A 15,922-nucleotide genomic window follows, 5' to 3' on the forward strand; every position below is an offset into this window, starting at 1 on the left:
GGAGCAGACAAGGGGAGGCCAGGAGGAGAGTCTGACAGCCCCAGGGCCTCTGCATCTCCAGGTCCCCTGCGAGCAGGCCTGAGCGCAGAATCCCAGGCAGAGAACAAGGTTCAAGGAGATGGGCAGCCTCTGCTGCAGCAACCCCAGCAAGCTCCACCTAACCAGCCCAAAGGAGCCAGGCCATGCCCTCGCCCCTGCCCCAGCCCTGGGAGGCTGCACGGGTGGACACCAGGGCTGACTGGGCACCAGCTTGGCCTGAGTCTGGGCCCTCCTCTGCCCACTTCAAGGCAGTGGTCCAGTCCTGCCCTGGAGTATGGGCCAGATGGTGCCTAAATTTGTATCTCCTTTAGGCAGGAGGGTCAGCCTTGTCCAGGGCCACAGAGAAACTCGGTCCTCCTATCTCCTGCACCTCCCCAGCTCTTTCCTCTATCCAGGAAGCCTCCAGCAACTACCACCCTGTGTGGCCCTGACCACCTCTACTGGCCATCCCTATCCGCCGGAAGGTTCCTTTAGAACCTCAGGGTTTGGCCAGAGAAGTGAAGAAACTTGCTGAAGGCACATGGCCTCCTAGTGACCAAGCGAGGATGCCATCCTGCAATAGGACAGCCCAGAAACCCAGAGCCCGGGCTCCATGCCAGCCGGGCTCAGGCTGAATCCCCTCCTGCCTGTGTGACCTTGGCCAAGTCACCTGTCCTGTGCTTCATGCTCATCTGTAAAATGGGGAGAAGGTGAAAATAACAATGGGAAGAGCGTGGCCAGCACCCAGCACAGGGGGGCAGGTGGGGAGCAGCTCCCTGGACACTGGTATAGATAGATGGCCCTGGGGTGAGGAGCAGGTGATGGCAAGCGAGGGGAAGCGGCTGATGGTCCTGACACCACCCCCCAGCCCCAGGCGCTCTGCGAAGGTTGGAGACCAGGAACGCACAGAGAGGGCCGAGAGCGAGAAATAACACAGGCCTTTTATTTGCTCCGGAACTTGGCTGCTGTGTGGTCTGAGGGTGCCATCCTTTCCCGGAGCCCCCTAGGACACGCCACCTATGGGGTGCCAGATATCCCCTCTGGGCCTCGTCAGTCCAGGAGGCCCAGGTGCCCGGGACCAGTAAATGCCCTGAAACTGGACACTGGTGTCCACCTTCTCTGCAGGTGGCTTCTCACAAGGCATCGGTTAAAATATTGCACTTGTAGATCAGGAAAACTGACGAGGCAAGGGTTTCCTATTACGGGATGACGTGCCAAGCATCCAACTACTGTTTAAATAAATAAAACTCAAAGTGGGGGTCTGAGCTGTAAGGCCCAGCAGCCCCCAGGAGAGCCCTAGGGCCCAGGCCTGGGCCTCCTGCCCCATCAGCCAGTTCTGTAAGGAACTTGGTCAGCACAAAATCTCCGCGTCTCCAAAGCAGGGAGCAGCAGCTCCAAATCTGGCGCAGCCGGGGCCCCTGACCTGCCAGGGCCCTTGGGCCCCCTCGTACCGGGGCATTGGGGACCCAATAGGCTGGTCCTTCTCCTCCTCCAGTGCCCTGGGCCTCTCTAGGTCCAGGTCTCGAATCCAAATGTCCATCTGTCTGTCCGGAGATGCAGCCTCTGGGGGCTTGCTTGCCCCCTCCGTCGCGGGGGGGTGGGAGGCAGGCGGGCAGGGGCCCAGCCCGCTTGGTGTGAACGCTGAGTTCTCCCCCAGTGGCCCCTAGAGCGGGGGACTCATCTTCTTCTGGTTAATGAGGTCCAGGTAGAGGTCAGAGCGGAGAAAGCGAGGATACGAGTCCTTTTCCATGAGCCCGAAGATGCGCTTCTGTGCCAGGTCGAAGCAGCCCCGCGTGACGCTCTGCAGGTTGTCCTTCGTGTGCTCCCGGGTGTACGAGTCCAGGTTGACCTACGGAAGCCCAGGGTGACACAGTCAGGGCTGCCTGGGAAGGACTGAGCCAGGTGCTGGAAAATCTGGAGGCCAGGTCAGCCTCTGACCTCCAGGCTCCTCTGTGCCACATGGGGAGAGTTGCCCAAAGTGGAGGCCCTCAGGCCAGGGGACCAAAGTCCTGGCAGAGTCACTGACTGCCAGGGTGGAAAACACTAGGGTCAGGATGCCCGGGTTCAAAGCCCAGCAGTGCCACACCTGGGTGACCTGAAGCAAGCCACTCAGGGGCACCTCAATTTCCCTGTTGATGGGCTCGTGATGACAGTGCATGCCTCAAAGAATTGTGGGAATCAAGGCGGCACACCCCCCCAAGAGCAGCTTGCCCATAGTAGGTGCTGAACAGATGTTAGCTACTTCGATCAGGCTCTCTGAGACCATCTCTTTGTTCAAAACAAAGATAATATTTAAACCTATTCAGACTTTTGTGAGGATTAAACATGAGAGTGCGAACGTGAAGGGCTCAGTGTGTGCCTGGTACGATCGTGGCAGTGCTAGGTAAGGCCCTTTTTAAAAAAAAAAAAAAAAAGATAATTATTTTTTTTTCAGTTGTGATGGACCTTTATTTTATTTATTTGTTTATATGTGGTGCTGAGGCTCCAACCCAGCGCTTCGCACGTGCTACATGAGCGCTCTACCGCTGAGCCACAACCCCAGCTCCGGTAGGGCCATTTTTAATTAGGAACCAGGATTCTGCTTTTCCCCTGGCTCCAACCTGGATCACGGCCCCAAAGAGTCTCTCTGGTCTCTCTCCTTCCTGGGCCGCTGGCTACTTTCTTGCAACTGAAGGGTCACTGGGCCATGGGGACTGGGGACCTGGGGCCAGCCCGCGTCCTACCTCCTTGCACGCCTGGATAGCAATGAATTCAGCAAAGATCTTCTTGGCTTTGGCCGTCATCTTGGACTGTGACTTGACCTTCTTGAAGTCCTCACAAGCCAGCCAGAACTCCAGGTTTTCCTCGCTGAACTCGGTGCGAAGAAAGGCCTGGAACACTATTAACCCATCTGTGAGGAAAAGAGCCAGGGTGAGAGGGACAGCCAACCTGCCTGCCCTTAGCAGCCCGGCCTCGCCCTCCTGGGGCCTCATGGGTAGACGTGCTGGGAGATCAGGAAGATTCCCCATCCCTGAGATCCAGGGCATGAGGGTGGGACCTGGTCCTAGCCCTGCCATTGCCATGGCTGAGGTCTGAGGGGCCTTGGCCAGTCCCGCCCCTACGGATGCCTCAGTATCCTCATCTATAAAACAGGGCCATCCACCCTGGGTCGGGAGCCCCGTGGGGATCACATGGGATCCTGCCCCGAGATGGCAGGCACATTTGGCCCAGTGTGAGCCTGCGGTCCATGGAAATGTTTATTGTTGTTCTGAGAATACTGGTCTGAGCACAAAGGTCCCAACGGCCTCCAGGAGGCAGGGCCAGCTCCCAGGGGCAGGGAGGGGCTGGCAGGAGCCAGCTTCAAGTCCAAACCCAGGGTCTTTCTTGGGCCCAGACTCTCCCCCATGGCCAGGACACCTTGCTGGGCCCAGGCAAGAGGGAAGACAGCCTCGCCAGGACCCTCTCTGGGCCCAGATGAGGGGCAAAGAAGAGAGGGAAAGAGAGGTGGTTGCGGGGAGGCAGAGCACCTGGCGCACTCACATTTGTGAAGCAGCAGCTTCTCCAGGGATTCACTCCACTTGAGGGCTTCCTCGGAGGTGGGCCTGAGGGGCGAGGGAAGGAGCACCGTGAGGCTGGGAGCCGCGGGGGGGGAAGCTGGGGCTGGTCAGCCTTGGTTAGCTACCCTGGGCCCAGGCTACAGCTGAGCCAGGAGGGAGGCCCACTGCAGCCCCTGCCGGGCCCTGCCTGGATGTCCCCCTCTGGCCAGCTGATCCCCGCGAGGGCTGCTGCTTGCTGGGTACCAGGATCCCTCTGTAAGAGCCTCCATCTCCCCTGAGCCCATCACACTGACAAACCCCTGCTCTTAAGCCCACCCCCCAGCCCTGCTCCCTAGAGCCAGCAAGCGCCCGAGGGTCCCAGGATGCTGCGGAGGACCTACCTGAATGACTTCATCATCTTGTCTGTCTTGCCCGCTGGCTGGGCCCCTGGCGATTCATTTCGCCGCCTGAAGATGGCCAGCTTATTCTTCACGTCCTTGGCTCTGGGGGCAGAAGCAGAGGAGGGAGCTGGTCAGCCTGGCACCCATGACCCCTCCAAGTTCAGGGTGGGGAGGAGGGGTCTGGGGCCGGGGACACCTACTCTTTCATGGTGTGCCGTCTCTGAAGGTTCCCATTGCGCGTGAGGTACATGCCCCGGAGCATCTCTGTAGGGCCCCCCACCTTGAGGACCCCCGTGATGGTCTGCAGGGAGCACTCTTGGGCTCCCACCTTCCACCCAGTATCCCGGGCTGCTGGCAGCAACGGTGCAGACCGCAGCGCAGCGCAGCGCTCGCCGGGATCCTGGCCGGATGACTGGACTCCAGGCTCAGCAGAGCCAGGGCTGGGGCTCAGACAGGAGGAGCCAGGAAATGGGAGGAACCAGGAGGGGGAGTGGAAAAAATAGCCCTCCTGACCAACCCTGAGAGAGCGCCCCTGAAAGGGGCATGTGTCTGCAAGGGACAGCCTCTGGTGCCCGCCCCCAGGCAGGAAGCCAGACCCAGTTATTTGTGACCAGCCTTCCTGTTACCATGGCAACAGGGAGACAGTGGTGGGGGGGGGGCCAAGTCAGCAAATTGCTGAGAGGGAAGGAAGGAGGGAAGAAGGGAGGGAGGAGGTTCTGCCCACCAGGATGGCAGGACCAGCTATTTTTAGCTAAGAACCATGTTTAGCCAAGCCGGGGCTCCGGGAGGCAAATTTCAGCGCTGGGTGATTCTGCTGTCAAGAAAGGGGTTAAAAGCCTCCGGCTCTAGTTCACTCCCCTGGCCCCTAGTCCCCTGCCCTGGGCACCTCCAGCCCTGCCAGCCTGCATGGGTCCGCCCATCTGTGAAGACACCAGAGGCCCCCAAAGTCTTGGAAGTTTAAAGCTTGAATAACATCAGATGTATAGACCCTATAAACTTGCAAAAAAAAAAAAAGTTATCTGAAAGTTCAATTATTTAATTCATTACACATTAGTTTTGTGATTTTTAAATTTTTTTTGTCTGTTTTTAGTTGTTGATAGACCTTTATTTATTTATTTATATGCGGTGCTGAGAATCGAACCCAGTGCCTCACACATGCCAGGCAACTGCGCTACTGCTGAGCCACAGCCCCAGCCCCTGTGATTTTTTTTTAATAATAAAATTTTCATTCTGATTTTTGGTCTCCATCCGACCAAACGTGTGAAATGTTGAAAATTTTATTATCAAAATCATGAAGCGAAATAAGTGTGAAAAAAATTAAATAATTGAACTTTCAAGTGTGTTTCTAGCATTTCTACTTCTGAAGTGACTAAAGCTTAGGACAGCTTTGATAACTGTGTAATTCAGGGAAGTGGCACCCTGCCAGTGAGGTCAAGGGTCCCGGCTCTGGGGCCCAGCAGCCCCAGCAGGGAGCATCCTTTGTCCAGTCCCCCAAGCCCTCTCTGAAGGTCAAGATTCCCTCTGTCCAGCAGGGAGTATCCCAGCTTGGGGCTGTTGCAGGACCCAAGGAGAAAGTGCACTCTTGAAACATGCTTGGGACACTGAGGCCCACACCTGTCCTGGGTGTCTAGGACAACTGTCTAAGGTCAGGGTCCCTGTTCTAGCAGGTTCCAAGCCAACGAGATAAGGCCCAGGAGTCCCGGGGTTTCAGCCCTCTGGGTGAGAATGGGAGCCCTCAAGGAGCCCTGCAGGGACAGTACTCTGTGCTGGGAGCCCGGGCCCCAACCCCCAAGGCCAGGTGAGAAGCAGAAGCCCAGGAGGGGAGGGCCCAGGGCTCCAGGGTGCTGGCTGCCTCCACCCCACTGGGCTCCTGTCTGCGCAGAGCCCACTAGGTTCCTCTGTGGCGGAAGGAAGCCAGGGCTCCTTTCCAGACACGCGGAGCCAGCAGGCCAGGTCTCAGATCCCAGCTCCACCCAGCTCTACTAGTAGTAGAGTAACTTGGATAAGTTACTTGGATGAGTTACAAGCATAACCCCAAGTGGTTGGATAAGTAACTAACCTCTTTGTGCATCAGCTTACTCATTATAAAATAGGGACAGAGTAAACAGAAAATGTCGAATGAAAATAACAGTAACAATTCACTTCCATCAGACAAAAGTAACCATCTCCTTCCATCCTATGTGACATAGAACAATGCCTGACCCCATGAACCCAGGCCTGTTATTACCCCGGATGCTAAGTGCCCTCAATTAAACCTTGAGGAGGGTGAGTATCAAGCATTCAAAAGGTGGTGCCCATTCTGAAAGGAGACTGGAGGCGGTGGGCCCAGGCAACTCCAGCACCCTGGACATGGGCCCCCCACCACTCTATTGCTCCCAACAGCACAGCAGCCCTGGAGCTACAGAGACCCTCCCTTCCAAAAAAAGCAGTTAAGTGAGGCTGGTTGGGGCAAAGGACTATTTTTGTTTGTGTTTGACCTTCCTGAGAAAGTACTCTTGTTCCTGGGTGCAGAATGAGGGAAGTCTAAGGTGGCTACAGAAAAGGCTGGGGTCGGGGGGTGGGGGGTTAGAGGGCAGTGGACCCCAGCCAAGGTCAAGGCCAGGGAAGAGGGTCACTGGAGGTGTCTGGGGAAGACTCCAGTCCTCTTCCCCCAGGCCCAATTTCTGCATCATGGCTGGATACTACCAAACTTGGAAGCTCTCTCTGAGACTTGTGCTCCATGGCCTTCTCCCCTGCACCTCTCCCCAGTCTCCCTCAGGCCTTGGGGTAAAAGGAGGTCTAAGAACACACCTCCCCAAAACACACACACCCACAGAGCTGGAAAGACCTGGAGGAGCCCAGGATACTGTAGCTAGGCCAGCAGCGCCCCCTCCTGGTAATGCTTAAGATAGCACTAAAGAGCTCCAGAGAAGAAATGGGAATCCCCAGAATTGTCAGTTCCGCCCTTTCTCAGGTCACTCCAGGGCCCAGAGGGAGCAAAGGTCTTGTCCACATCACTACTTGGCTCAGAGGCTGGGCGGCAGCCGGGCAACCTGGCTAATTGCCTCTAGCTCGCTGTGGCTCCTAGGTACTGAATAGACACCCTGCCTCACTCTGAGTGGATTTTCAAGACCCTGGTGACCCTGCCCTGGGGCCACTGCCAATCCTCAAGATCCTATTGATCCTTGATATCTGTCTGGGGCTAGGGAGGGGATGGGCACAGCCCTTCTCCCCACCTGTACCCCTAGAGACAAGACAAACCCTTGGGCAGAGGAGGAAGAAGGGTGCAGGGAGCCTCCCCAGTCCCAAGAATGAAGACCGTGGATCTTCCCAACGTACAGGTTTTTGCTCTTTCTCTTCTGAGAAGCTTCGTCATCGTCCCCAACTCCGTCAGGTCCACTCATCTGCAGAGAGAAGACAGATAGGATGCAACCTGTGTGTCCAGAGGCTGCTGCCCAAGTCCAGACCCAACAGCTCCTGCAACCAGAGGGCCCTGCCCCAACACTCACCCCTGGAAAAGCATTGGGTGCGGGAGGAAGGCCTCACTGCTGGAACATCCCAGCCACGGTACGAGAGGCTTGGCTAAGAGCCTCCAGCCAGGGGTCCCCTCGAAGCACAGGTAGGAACCCAGGTTGCCGGGGAGAAGCAGGAGTGACAGAGCCTGATTACGGGAGGCAGGGCAGCTCCCACTCAGAGACTTGCCAGTCACCGCCCCTTTCTGAGCATCTTCCTTTATTTCTCAAATCCAGATCATAATCGTTAACTCAGGATTGTGAAGTCCAAAGGAGACCTGGGGCAGGTCCGCAGTGTGTAAAATGAATCGCCACCCAGGCCCGAGCTTTCCAAGGCTCCCTAGGATCCTTGGGATAGTGTCCCAACTCCATGACAGGGTCTTCTATCTCAGGGTCTAGGGAGAAAATCCCTCCTTAACCTCAGTTCCAATCCCTGCGCCGTTGTCCTGCTCAGCAACCTCGACCCTGCCTCCAGCCAAACGAGTGTCACCTTGGTGACTCTCCTGCTCCCTTTCCTCCTGAGGTCCAGCTTCAGTTCAGGTCTCAGCCTAGCAGCCAAAGGCCCCGGCCCCTGGAAAGCCCTCCCTGATCTGTAGGGCCAGGCGTGTCCCTTTCACCTCTTTTAAGTTCCCTGCTGCACCAAAAATGACTTGTGTCAAACCTGTCTGCTCTGCTTGGCTATGAATTTCCAAAAGCAAGCCTGGGTCTGCCCAAGTCACTTCCACGGGGCCTGGCACGTGTGAGGAGCTCAGTAAATCAAACCCGACAAATGAATCAATTGATCAGAGAGAGGAACCATGACTCTCGGAGTCCTCCTTGCTTGAGTTGGGCCTACAACTTTACACACACACACAGCCCTTCCATTGCAGGGTCCACCCCATCTACCCCACCCACCCCACCCACTCTACCCTATCACCTGCCTTTCGCCTGTGCTGTGCCCCCAGCCTCTCGCCCTCAGTCTCCTCTTCCCTTCAGACACTCCTCCTCTCCTCAGACCACCACAGACTCCCACCATCTACACTGGGCCGTCCTCTGTGTCCCTTGCCCTGCCTGGGCTTGGGCATCCTCCTCCAGGGGAGGCCCAGGGCCCCAACGCTGCTATTCTGCAGCAGGAGCCCATGCTACACTCAGCAGAACCAGACTCAGAGTACAGTGGGCGTTGAAGCTCTGCCCCAAGACAGGGCAGGAAACCACCAGGTGTGGACTCAGCCAGATTCCACAGGAGACCCACCCTGAGCCTCAGTTTCCTCATTTGTAGAATAAAGAAGATGGGCTAAGCTTTGAAATGCAGAGTTCTTAATTCTGGAAAGAAAGTGGCCTCATTCCAGATGCAGCCAGCAGGGGAAGATACTGGCCTCTATGGAACACCCACTAGAGGATGGACAGATAAATGGACAGACAGATGGATGGGTGAGTCATACCTTCGTTGACCGCAGCTTGCACTACAGGCCAGACCCTGGGATGAGCATGAGCTAGCTGCTATACCATTAACCCTCACAGCAAATCCAAAAAGTACACAGGCTCAGAGTCACCTGCTGTAGGAGGGGGAGGACATCCAGCATTCAGTGAGCTGGAATGGGAGCCTGTCAGGGTGCACGGCCTGGGTTTCTCCACTAGAGGGCGCTGCCAGTTGAGCCCAGGACAGGGCACATTTTGACCGTTTCCAGGGAAAGACTCAGGAAATGCCGCCTCCTTCCTGAGGCTGCTGCGGACCAGAGCTGCTGGCACGTGTGTGTACGTGCACAGAGAGGCCACGCCCTGTGGGGTGTGATTTTAGGGCTTTGGGGCCAGGCTGGGCATAGCCCTGCTTCATGAACTTGGGAGACTCAGCCTCTTAGCTCAGGTTTGTGAGTGACAGCAGAGCCAGGGTGACAGCCGCCCCATGGGAAGGGTGGAGGATCCACCAGGATGAAGCCTGGTCCTGGTACAACGGTGTCCTCAACAGCCCAGTTGCTGGGTGTGTCACTGCTGTCACCCCAGCACAATCACAGGCTGCAGGCAAACTGGCCTGGCTCAGCAGTGCCCAAAGCCCCCACCCGTGGGAAAGGGCCACGGCACTGGGCTTCCTCCCATTCTAACCTCGGCTTCCGTACTTTATCAGCCCCACACAATGGGCCTGGGGACCACTCCCGCCCCGGCCACCACCCCCAGCCTCTGCACTGCTGGGAAATGGGCTCTTCCTTCCAGTGCTGGGAGTGGGGGGGTGTCTTCAGCAGGGTCCCGCGCAAGCCAAGCAGCCTGATGGAGGGCTGGGCAGTTCTGACCCTGGAAGCTGTCCCCGGGGAACCAACGAGGAAGAGCAGAAACTGCAAGGTGGGACCCAGTTCTGATTCCCAGCCTAGGGGCTCCCAGAGTCCACAGGGAGGCTGTGGCCTTAGCCTTGGAAGAGGCTAGAGTGGCCCCAACAGCTGCAGCAAGGTCCGCCCAGGGCCCAGCATGCAAAGGGCCTCTCCCCAGGGCTGCTCCTTCCATTGGCTCCTCACTCTCTCTTACGTGACCCTGCCCTGCTGACAGGCGAATGGAAATGAGCCCAGAACCAGCAGCCCTCCCCACACCCAGGCATCAATGCCTGCGGCCTGCCCAGCCTCACCGGCCACCTCCCAGGACAGGAAGCTCACCATCTCTTGGAATAATAATCAGAATCCTTACTGTCATTACAGGAGGGATTTAGGGTGTAGATTCTAGGCTCAGTCACATATGGGTTCATTGACTTAGCTCAGTTTCGACCCTCTTGCTGCCTCCGTTGCTTTACTGGTAAAACGAGGGTAACAGCTGGGCCGTCTTTTGGGGCTGCCGTGAGGATTAAGTAAAGGACGTGCGGGACGCCCTCGGCGCAGCGCCAGCACAGGAAGGTGCTCCAGAGCCATTAACTCGCCTCAGATCTTTATTATTTACTGGGCCTCGCTGTGCGCTGGGCATCGTGTGACAGTGCTGTGACATGTTTTCTGATTTAATCCTTCAACAGTTCTAAGAGCCATTTGCTCTTGTTTCCCCCAGTCTACAGTTGGGGACCTGAAGCCAGGAAGAGCTTGGTGACTTGCCTGGGCTCTCAGCTGCCAAGGAGCAGAGGATTTTGAGTGTGACAAGGGCTCTTCTGGGAGGGCCCAGCTGGTTCCCCTCTTGGTCCTGGTCTGACTTCTGGGGCTACCTGATTGTTCACGACTGCCAAGCTGCGCCCCGTGGGGCCGTGTGGAAACGGTGGATCTAAACTCTACATTTATTTGTTTGAATATAGGAAATAATTCTCTAGGCATTTTGAAAATAGGCATTTTGAAAGCGTTATCATGTTTTGGAGCTGGAAGGCATTTCAGGAGGCCTCTTGTCTGATCTCCAACCCAGACAGGAAGCTGAGGCAGCGGGGCTGGCACCTCTGCTGGGGCTGGTCCCCAGCCCAGGGGGAAGGAAGCATGGCCAGAGAGGGACTGTGGCCTCCTCACTGTTGAAGAATGGCCTGTGACCCTGAGCTCAGCCAGGCCAGAATGGGGTGCAATTCAGTAACAGTGTCCTGGACCCTAACACAGAATTCACCTAGGGGGCTCCTCTGGCTCCCCAGGAAAAGAATAGGTATGAACCCCTGGATCTGCTCGGCTGGGCCTCCAGAGTCGGGCAGCAGAGGGCGCTATGAGCCAGCTCAGCTTCATCCAGGGGGCAGATGAAGCCAGCTCACCAGCGAGGCAGCCACAGCCAAGCAGACCATTTCTGAGGCCTGTGTGATTCTGACACAGAAATGGCTCAGGACACCAGGGCAGGGTGGCAACAGAGGCTCTGGGAGGTCACAGCTCACCCATACAGCAGGACGCAGCACCAACCCAGGGCCATGCCAGCCCTGTCTGGCCCTGCTGGTCTCGCAGCATCACAAGATCACTGTGCCGATGGGCAGAGCCTGTCATGCGCCTGGCACAGAGCTCTCTGCACACTGATACCTCGAGTCCCTGGGGCCAATTCCAGGAAGACTTAGCGCTTGCATTTTACAAGAGAAAACTAGAGCTCAGAGAAAGAATGAGCTTGGCCAAGGTAGCAGAGCCAGGCAGGAGGCGGGGCTCAGACTTGAAGCTGGCTCCATCTGGCTCCAAAGCCTGAAGACTTCGCCCCTCTCCTTTTTACCTCTTGATTGGCGCTGTCTGGGAACAGGAGCCTGTCACTGACTCTCCCAGGACAGCCAGGCCCAAGCCAGGAAGGCAGAAGTCCTGAGAGATCGTGCTCCCTCCACCCTCTGTCCATCCCCCACCCCAGCCTCTTATTAGCATGAGATGCAGGGGGTCTGGGGTAGAGCCACAGAGGGCGGGACAGGGCAAGGCCACTGTCAAGTTCTGCCTTGACTGACTGTGTGGCCTGGGACAAACCAGCCTCATTCCCTCCCTGTAAAAGGAACACTGGTCCCACTGGTGGCACTTTGTGAACGGGGACATAGCTGTTCCTGCTCTGGCTCCTGCTGCCACACCTCCTCCCTCCTCCCCCTCCTCCAAAACTGTCAACATTAGGGCCATTTATGGAACACCCTCCCCCCCACCAGGTGCAGAGTGCCCAGCACTGGCCTAAATACCTGCCTCAAGCTACTTCATCTTCTCAGAAACCCTAAGCAGGGGTGTCATCCCCATGCCCACCTGTCCAGTGAGGACACTGAGGCTGAGAGGGCAGGGGCTTGCAGAGGCCCGTTGCAGTGGACTACAGCTCTAGACCCCATGTGGCTCTGCCCAGGCTTCATTCCCTTGCCCAGGACGGTTCCTTATGAAGCCAGCCAGCCGGAGGCAGTACGCGGGTGCCATGATGACAGTGCCAGGCCTGGTTAGGGGAGCCACACAGGAGGAGGCCACCACAGAACAGGGCGGCCTCTGAGGCCTCTTCCAGCTCAGTTGCTCAAGCCCAAAAAAGGAAGCGAAAGGCCAAAGGAGAGTGGGGGAGGGGAGGGTGCCAGTGGGAACCCTGAGCACCCAAAGGAGGAAGCTGAGACAGAAGGGAGCCCGTCCAGGATGTTGGACTCAAGGCAGAAGCACACTTGAGCAGGGTCAAGTGAGCCAGGGAACTCCATAGAAGCATTCGCAGGAGTGTGTGTGAATTTATCTGTGTATAAATATTTGTACTGGAGCAAGGGTGGGGGAGGGCATAGACGGGTCAGGGAAGGACCTGGTGGGGGTTAGGATTGGGAGGCCCCAGGCAGGTTTGGGCCCTTGGTCCTCAGCTGCTGTCCAGAGAGAAATGGCCAGGCCCTAGCTGTGTGAGCTTGAGGCCTTGCCTTGGCAGGACAGAGTCCTGGGCTCCCTTCTGCAGCAGCTGCCTCAACAGGTGGCCTAAGATGATGGCCCTTGAGCTCCAGAGAGCATGGAGCTCCTGGGGAGCTGGTTTAAAGTGCAGAGTCTGGGCACGACCGCTGGAAACTGTGATTCCAGAGGCCTGGGGCTGGGACTGGAAGGCATACGGGACCAACCTCCCCGACTCTGGCAATTCCAGAGCACACCAAACTTGGAGAACTGCACACGCTTGACAGATGAGGAAACTGAAACCCGGTCCCAATTCCCTTGAAGTTGAATCCTGGTTTCTGGGCCCAAAGTTCAAGGCCCTTTCTGCAGGACCCCAGCCCGACCATATTCCAGCAGAAGCCAAGTCTTCCTGACCACTATTGGCTAAGAAGCTAAGAAGGTTTCCGAGGTCATGTCCCAACCGAGTGGTGACATGTGCTGGGATCCACTAGTGATGTCTGCCGTTTGGGGAAGGCCTTGTTTGGAAGGCTGACTTCAAAGGTGTGGGCCCTTTAGGAATCCCCTATTCCAGTCAAAGGACACCTGCTCATCCTCTCTCTATTCTAAACCTTCTTAACCTTCCAGGCCCAGCCTGCCCGGAAGGCACCAGGTTCTGGGGTGCACAAGAACTTCCAGGCCTCCGAGGGTCAGCTGCACTCCAAGGCCACCACCGCCCACCTGGCCTCAGCCATTGTCATAACAAGGTCCTGCACTGCCACTGCACTTCAAGAGAAAGAGCTCCAGGAGAACCTTCAGACATATTGCTCACACTGTCAGACACCAGCCTCTTCTAATTCACCCTCACCTGCCCGGGAACACGTGTGCTGTCAACCCCCACTTTTCAGGGAAGGAAACCAAAGCTCAGAGGAGCTGGGTGACTCACCAAGGCCACACAGTCAGTAAGGGACAGAGCCCAGATTCCAGCGGGCTGGTGGGCTTCAAAGCCATGGCACAATCTGTTCCCCGTTAGGCCATGTTCCCCGCCCACACAACTCATACCTCCCAGGCTGAGAGCAGCTTCACGGGTTTCTGCAGCCCCTGCTGCGTCTCTGAGCGCAGGCAGGGCCTGGCACACAGCAGGAAATCTATAAACTCTTATTTAGCTCTTTATAAATATTTGCATGAGCAAACAGCATGGTGCCAAAGAGAGCCAGATTCTACTTTGTTTGGACACTGTGCAACCTAGGACAGGTTAGAGAACCAACCCTCTGTGCCTTGGTTTCCCCATCTATAAAATGGACACAGATATACTATCTACTTCATAGGACTGTTGTGAGAAAAGAATGCAAACTCTAGAAAATTGCTAGCACAGAATAAATAATGGCTGACAGATTCCTCGGCTGGCTAGGTCTGGACCAGATCTGAATTCCAACTCCTTATTTCTCCAGCTATTATCTCAGATCTTTTAAATCCCAATAGGTACTGTCCTGGGCCAGGCCAGAGGACAATGGGGCTGTGGGAACCCAGCATCTGGGGTCCAGAGGTGCAGGGTTTGGGTCTAAACTCTGCCTTCTTGGTCCCTCTGGGCCTCGTTGTTACCTTCTGTGGAATGGGCAGAAGGTTCACTGGGAGGCTTAGAGAAGGGGTGGGAAGGCTGCTCCTTCCCTGCCACCCTTCTGGGTCCCACGTCCCACCATCCTCCACCCTCCACTTCTCACCTTCCTGTGTCCCGTGAAGAAGAGGGAGAGGTGGTGCGTGGAGCCGCCATTGCGGCCCAACTCTTTCTTGAGGGTGCGGGGCGAAGGTATGGCCCAGGTGGACGCGGTGCCCTCGCCGTCCGAGCAGTGCAGGGTGGTGTCGGAGGAGAAGCAGGGCCCGCGGGCCTCCTGCAGCAGGCTGCCCTCGCTGTGCGTCCGGCGCCGCAGCGAGTTCTGCACCCGCAGGGAGAGGCCGCCCTCGGCGCCCTGGCCCGTCTCTATCATGCTGCTGCGCTTGGCCTCGCTGTGCCCCCCGTAGTTGTCATCGCTCGTGTCCTCGTCCTCGTCCTCCTCACCCTCCTCCGCCTCCTCCGCCTCCTCCTCATCTCCAGAGCTGCCTCCCTCGGCCTCTGCCTTCTGGCTGTAGGTTCTGTCCAGCCGGACCTCGGGGATCACAAAGGTGGGTCTGGAGGCGGCTGGGGGGTCCCCAGAGCTAGTGGTCTCTTCGGCGGCGAGGGCCTCGGATGGCGGGGGGGCCTGGTGAGGAGGCAGGTCCCCAGAGGCGGGGAGGTCCTGGGCAGGAGGTTCCGGGATGTCAGCGAGGTCTTTGGCGAGCGGAGGGTCCTGGCTCGGAGTGAGACCTGGAGCAGCAGGAAGGTCCTGGCAGGGCTGGAGGTCTGGGGCGGGTGGGGAGTCCTCGCTCAGCGGGGCTTCTGGGCCGGGAGGGGGCTCTTGGCAGGGAGGTGGATCTTTGCTGCACGGTGATTCCTGGCCAGGAGTGGGCTCCTGCTCTGAAGAGGAGTCCTCGGGTGGGAGATCCTGTCCTGAAGGAAGCTCCCGGGCAGGAGAGGGGTCCTTGCTGGGTGGGGCTTCCTCAGCGCCTGGCCCCTTCCCTTCCTCCAAGGGCATGTCCCTCTTCTCATCTGCCTCCGTCTCAAACATCTGGTAAACAAGAAGCAAACAAGGAAGGTTCAGAAGAGGAGGCAGCATCGAAGGCTGATCCCAAATCAGACAGCCACCCGAACCCTGCACCCTGCCGTTGGAAAGTCCAGGTGCCAGAGGGAAACCCTTATGACTCTCGCGTCTTCTTACTTGAAACTTCTGCTCCACCCAAAATATGGCAGGCCACTTGGGGGCAAGAGCCATTTACGTGGCTCCTGCTGTGTGGCAGGTACCAGGGAGCCTAAACTCCCTCCCTTACACGACCCACCCCACCGCCCTGAAAGGGGACCACTGCGGTCCTCATTTGACAGAAAAGGAAACGGGAGACGTTTCCTCTGAGAGTAAAAGTCTCTGCCTTCTTGGACCAGAACCAAACCAAGCCCCTGAGCCAGAGGAGTCGCGGTGGCAGAATCTTGAGTATAGCGAAAGGGTCTCTCTACCAGAACCAAAGTTGAAAAAGAACAACCTGCCTGAGTCACTCCAACAAGATTTTTTTCTGTAAATGTTAAATACATTTTTGAAACCAGGAAACTGGAATAAAACCAGAACTGGAAAACATGGCCCACACCTGGACTAACTAGATGTCACGGACACATCCACCCAATGATTATTAAACTGTGTGGAGGAAACTCAGATCACACACATAGACAGCATTTCCTGCCTGGCACAGCACCCAAGGAA

At 57.0% G+C, this 15,922-nt stretch overlaps 1 protein-coding gene and 1 long non-coding RNA gene across 7 annotated transcripts in view; one reads left to right on the forward strand and one right to left on the reverse strand.

Moving 5' to 3' along the window:
* Positions 1 to 939: 939 nt before the first annotated feature.
* The window catches only part of Rgs3 (regulator of G protein signaling 3), a 117,451-nt gene continuing 102,468 nt past the window's right edge, over positions 940 to 15,922 (reverse strand). For 5 of the 6 annotated variants that reach the window (XM_015492167.2, XM_015492160.2, XM_015492163.2 and 2 more), the window contains 6 exons: positions 14,321 to 15,241; positions 7,253 to 7,317; positions 3,935 to 4,036; positions 3,538 to 3,599; positions 2,742 to 2,908; positions 940 to 1,867 (listed from right to left, as the gene is read on the reverse strand). In XM_015492167.2, the coding sequence (XP_015347653.1) occupies positions 1,682 to 1,867; positions 2,742 to 2,908; positions 3,538 to 3,599; positions 3,935 to 4,036; positions 7,253 to 7,317; positions 14,321 to 15,241 (1,503 nt within the window). In that variant the 3' untranslated portion in view covers positions 940 to 1,681. Of the gene's footprint in view, positions 1,868 to 2,741; positions 2,909 to 3,537; positions 3,600 to 3,934; positions 4,037 to 4,134; positions 4,927 to 7,252; positions 7,318 to 14,320; positions 15,242 to 15,922 lie in introns of those variants that run through there. The other variant, XM_015492166.2, reaches the window with a different exon arrangement.
* On the forward strand, positions 7,346 to 13,590 carry LOC125610660. Its single transcript, XR_007340658.1, has 3 exons — positions 7,346 to 7,480; positions 8,684 to 8,835; positions 13,248 to 13,590. It is a non-coding gene; the product is annotated as an uncharacterized LOC125610660 (long non-coding RNA).

This window comes from Marmota marmota, unplaced genomic scaffold (genome assembly GCF_001458135.2).
Source record: "Marmota marmota marmota unplaced genomic scaffold, marMar, whole genome shotgun sequence".
In the NCBI taxonomy this organism is placed as follows: domain Eukaryota; kingdom Metazoa; phylum Chordata; class Mammalia; order Rodentia; family Sciuridae; genus Marmota; species Marmota marmota.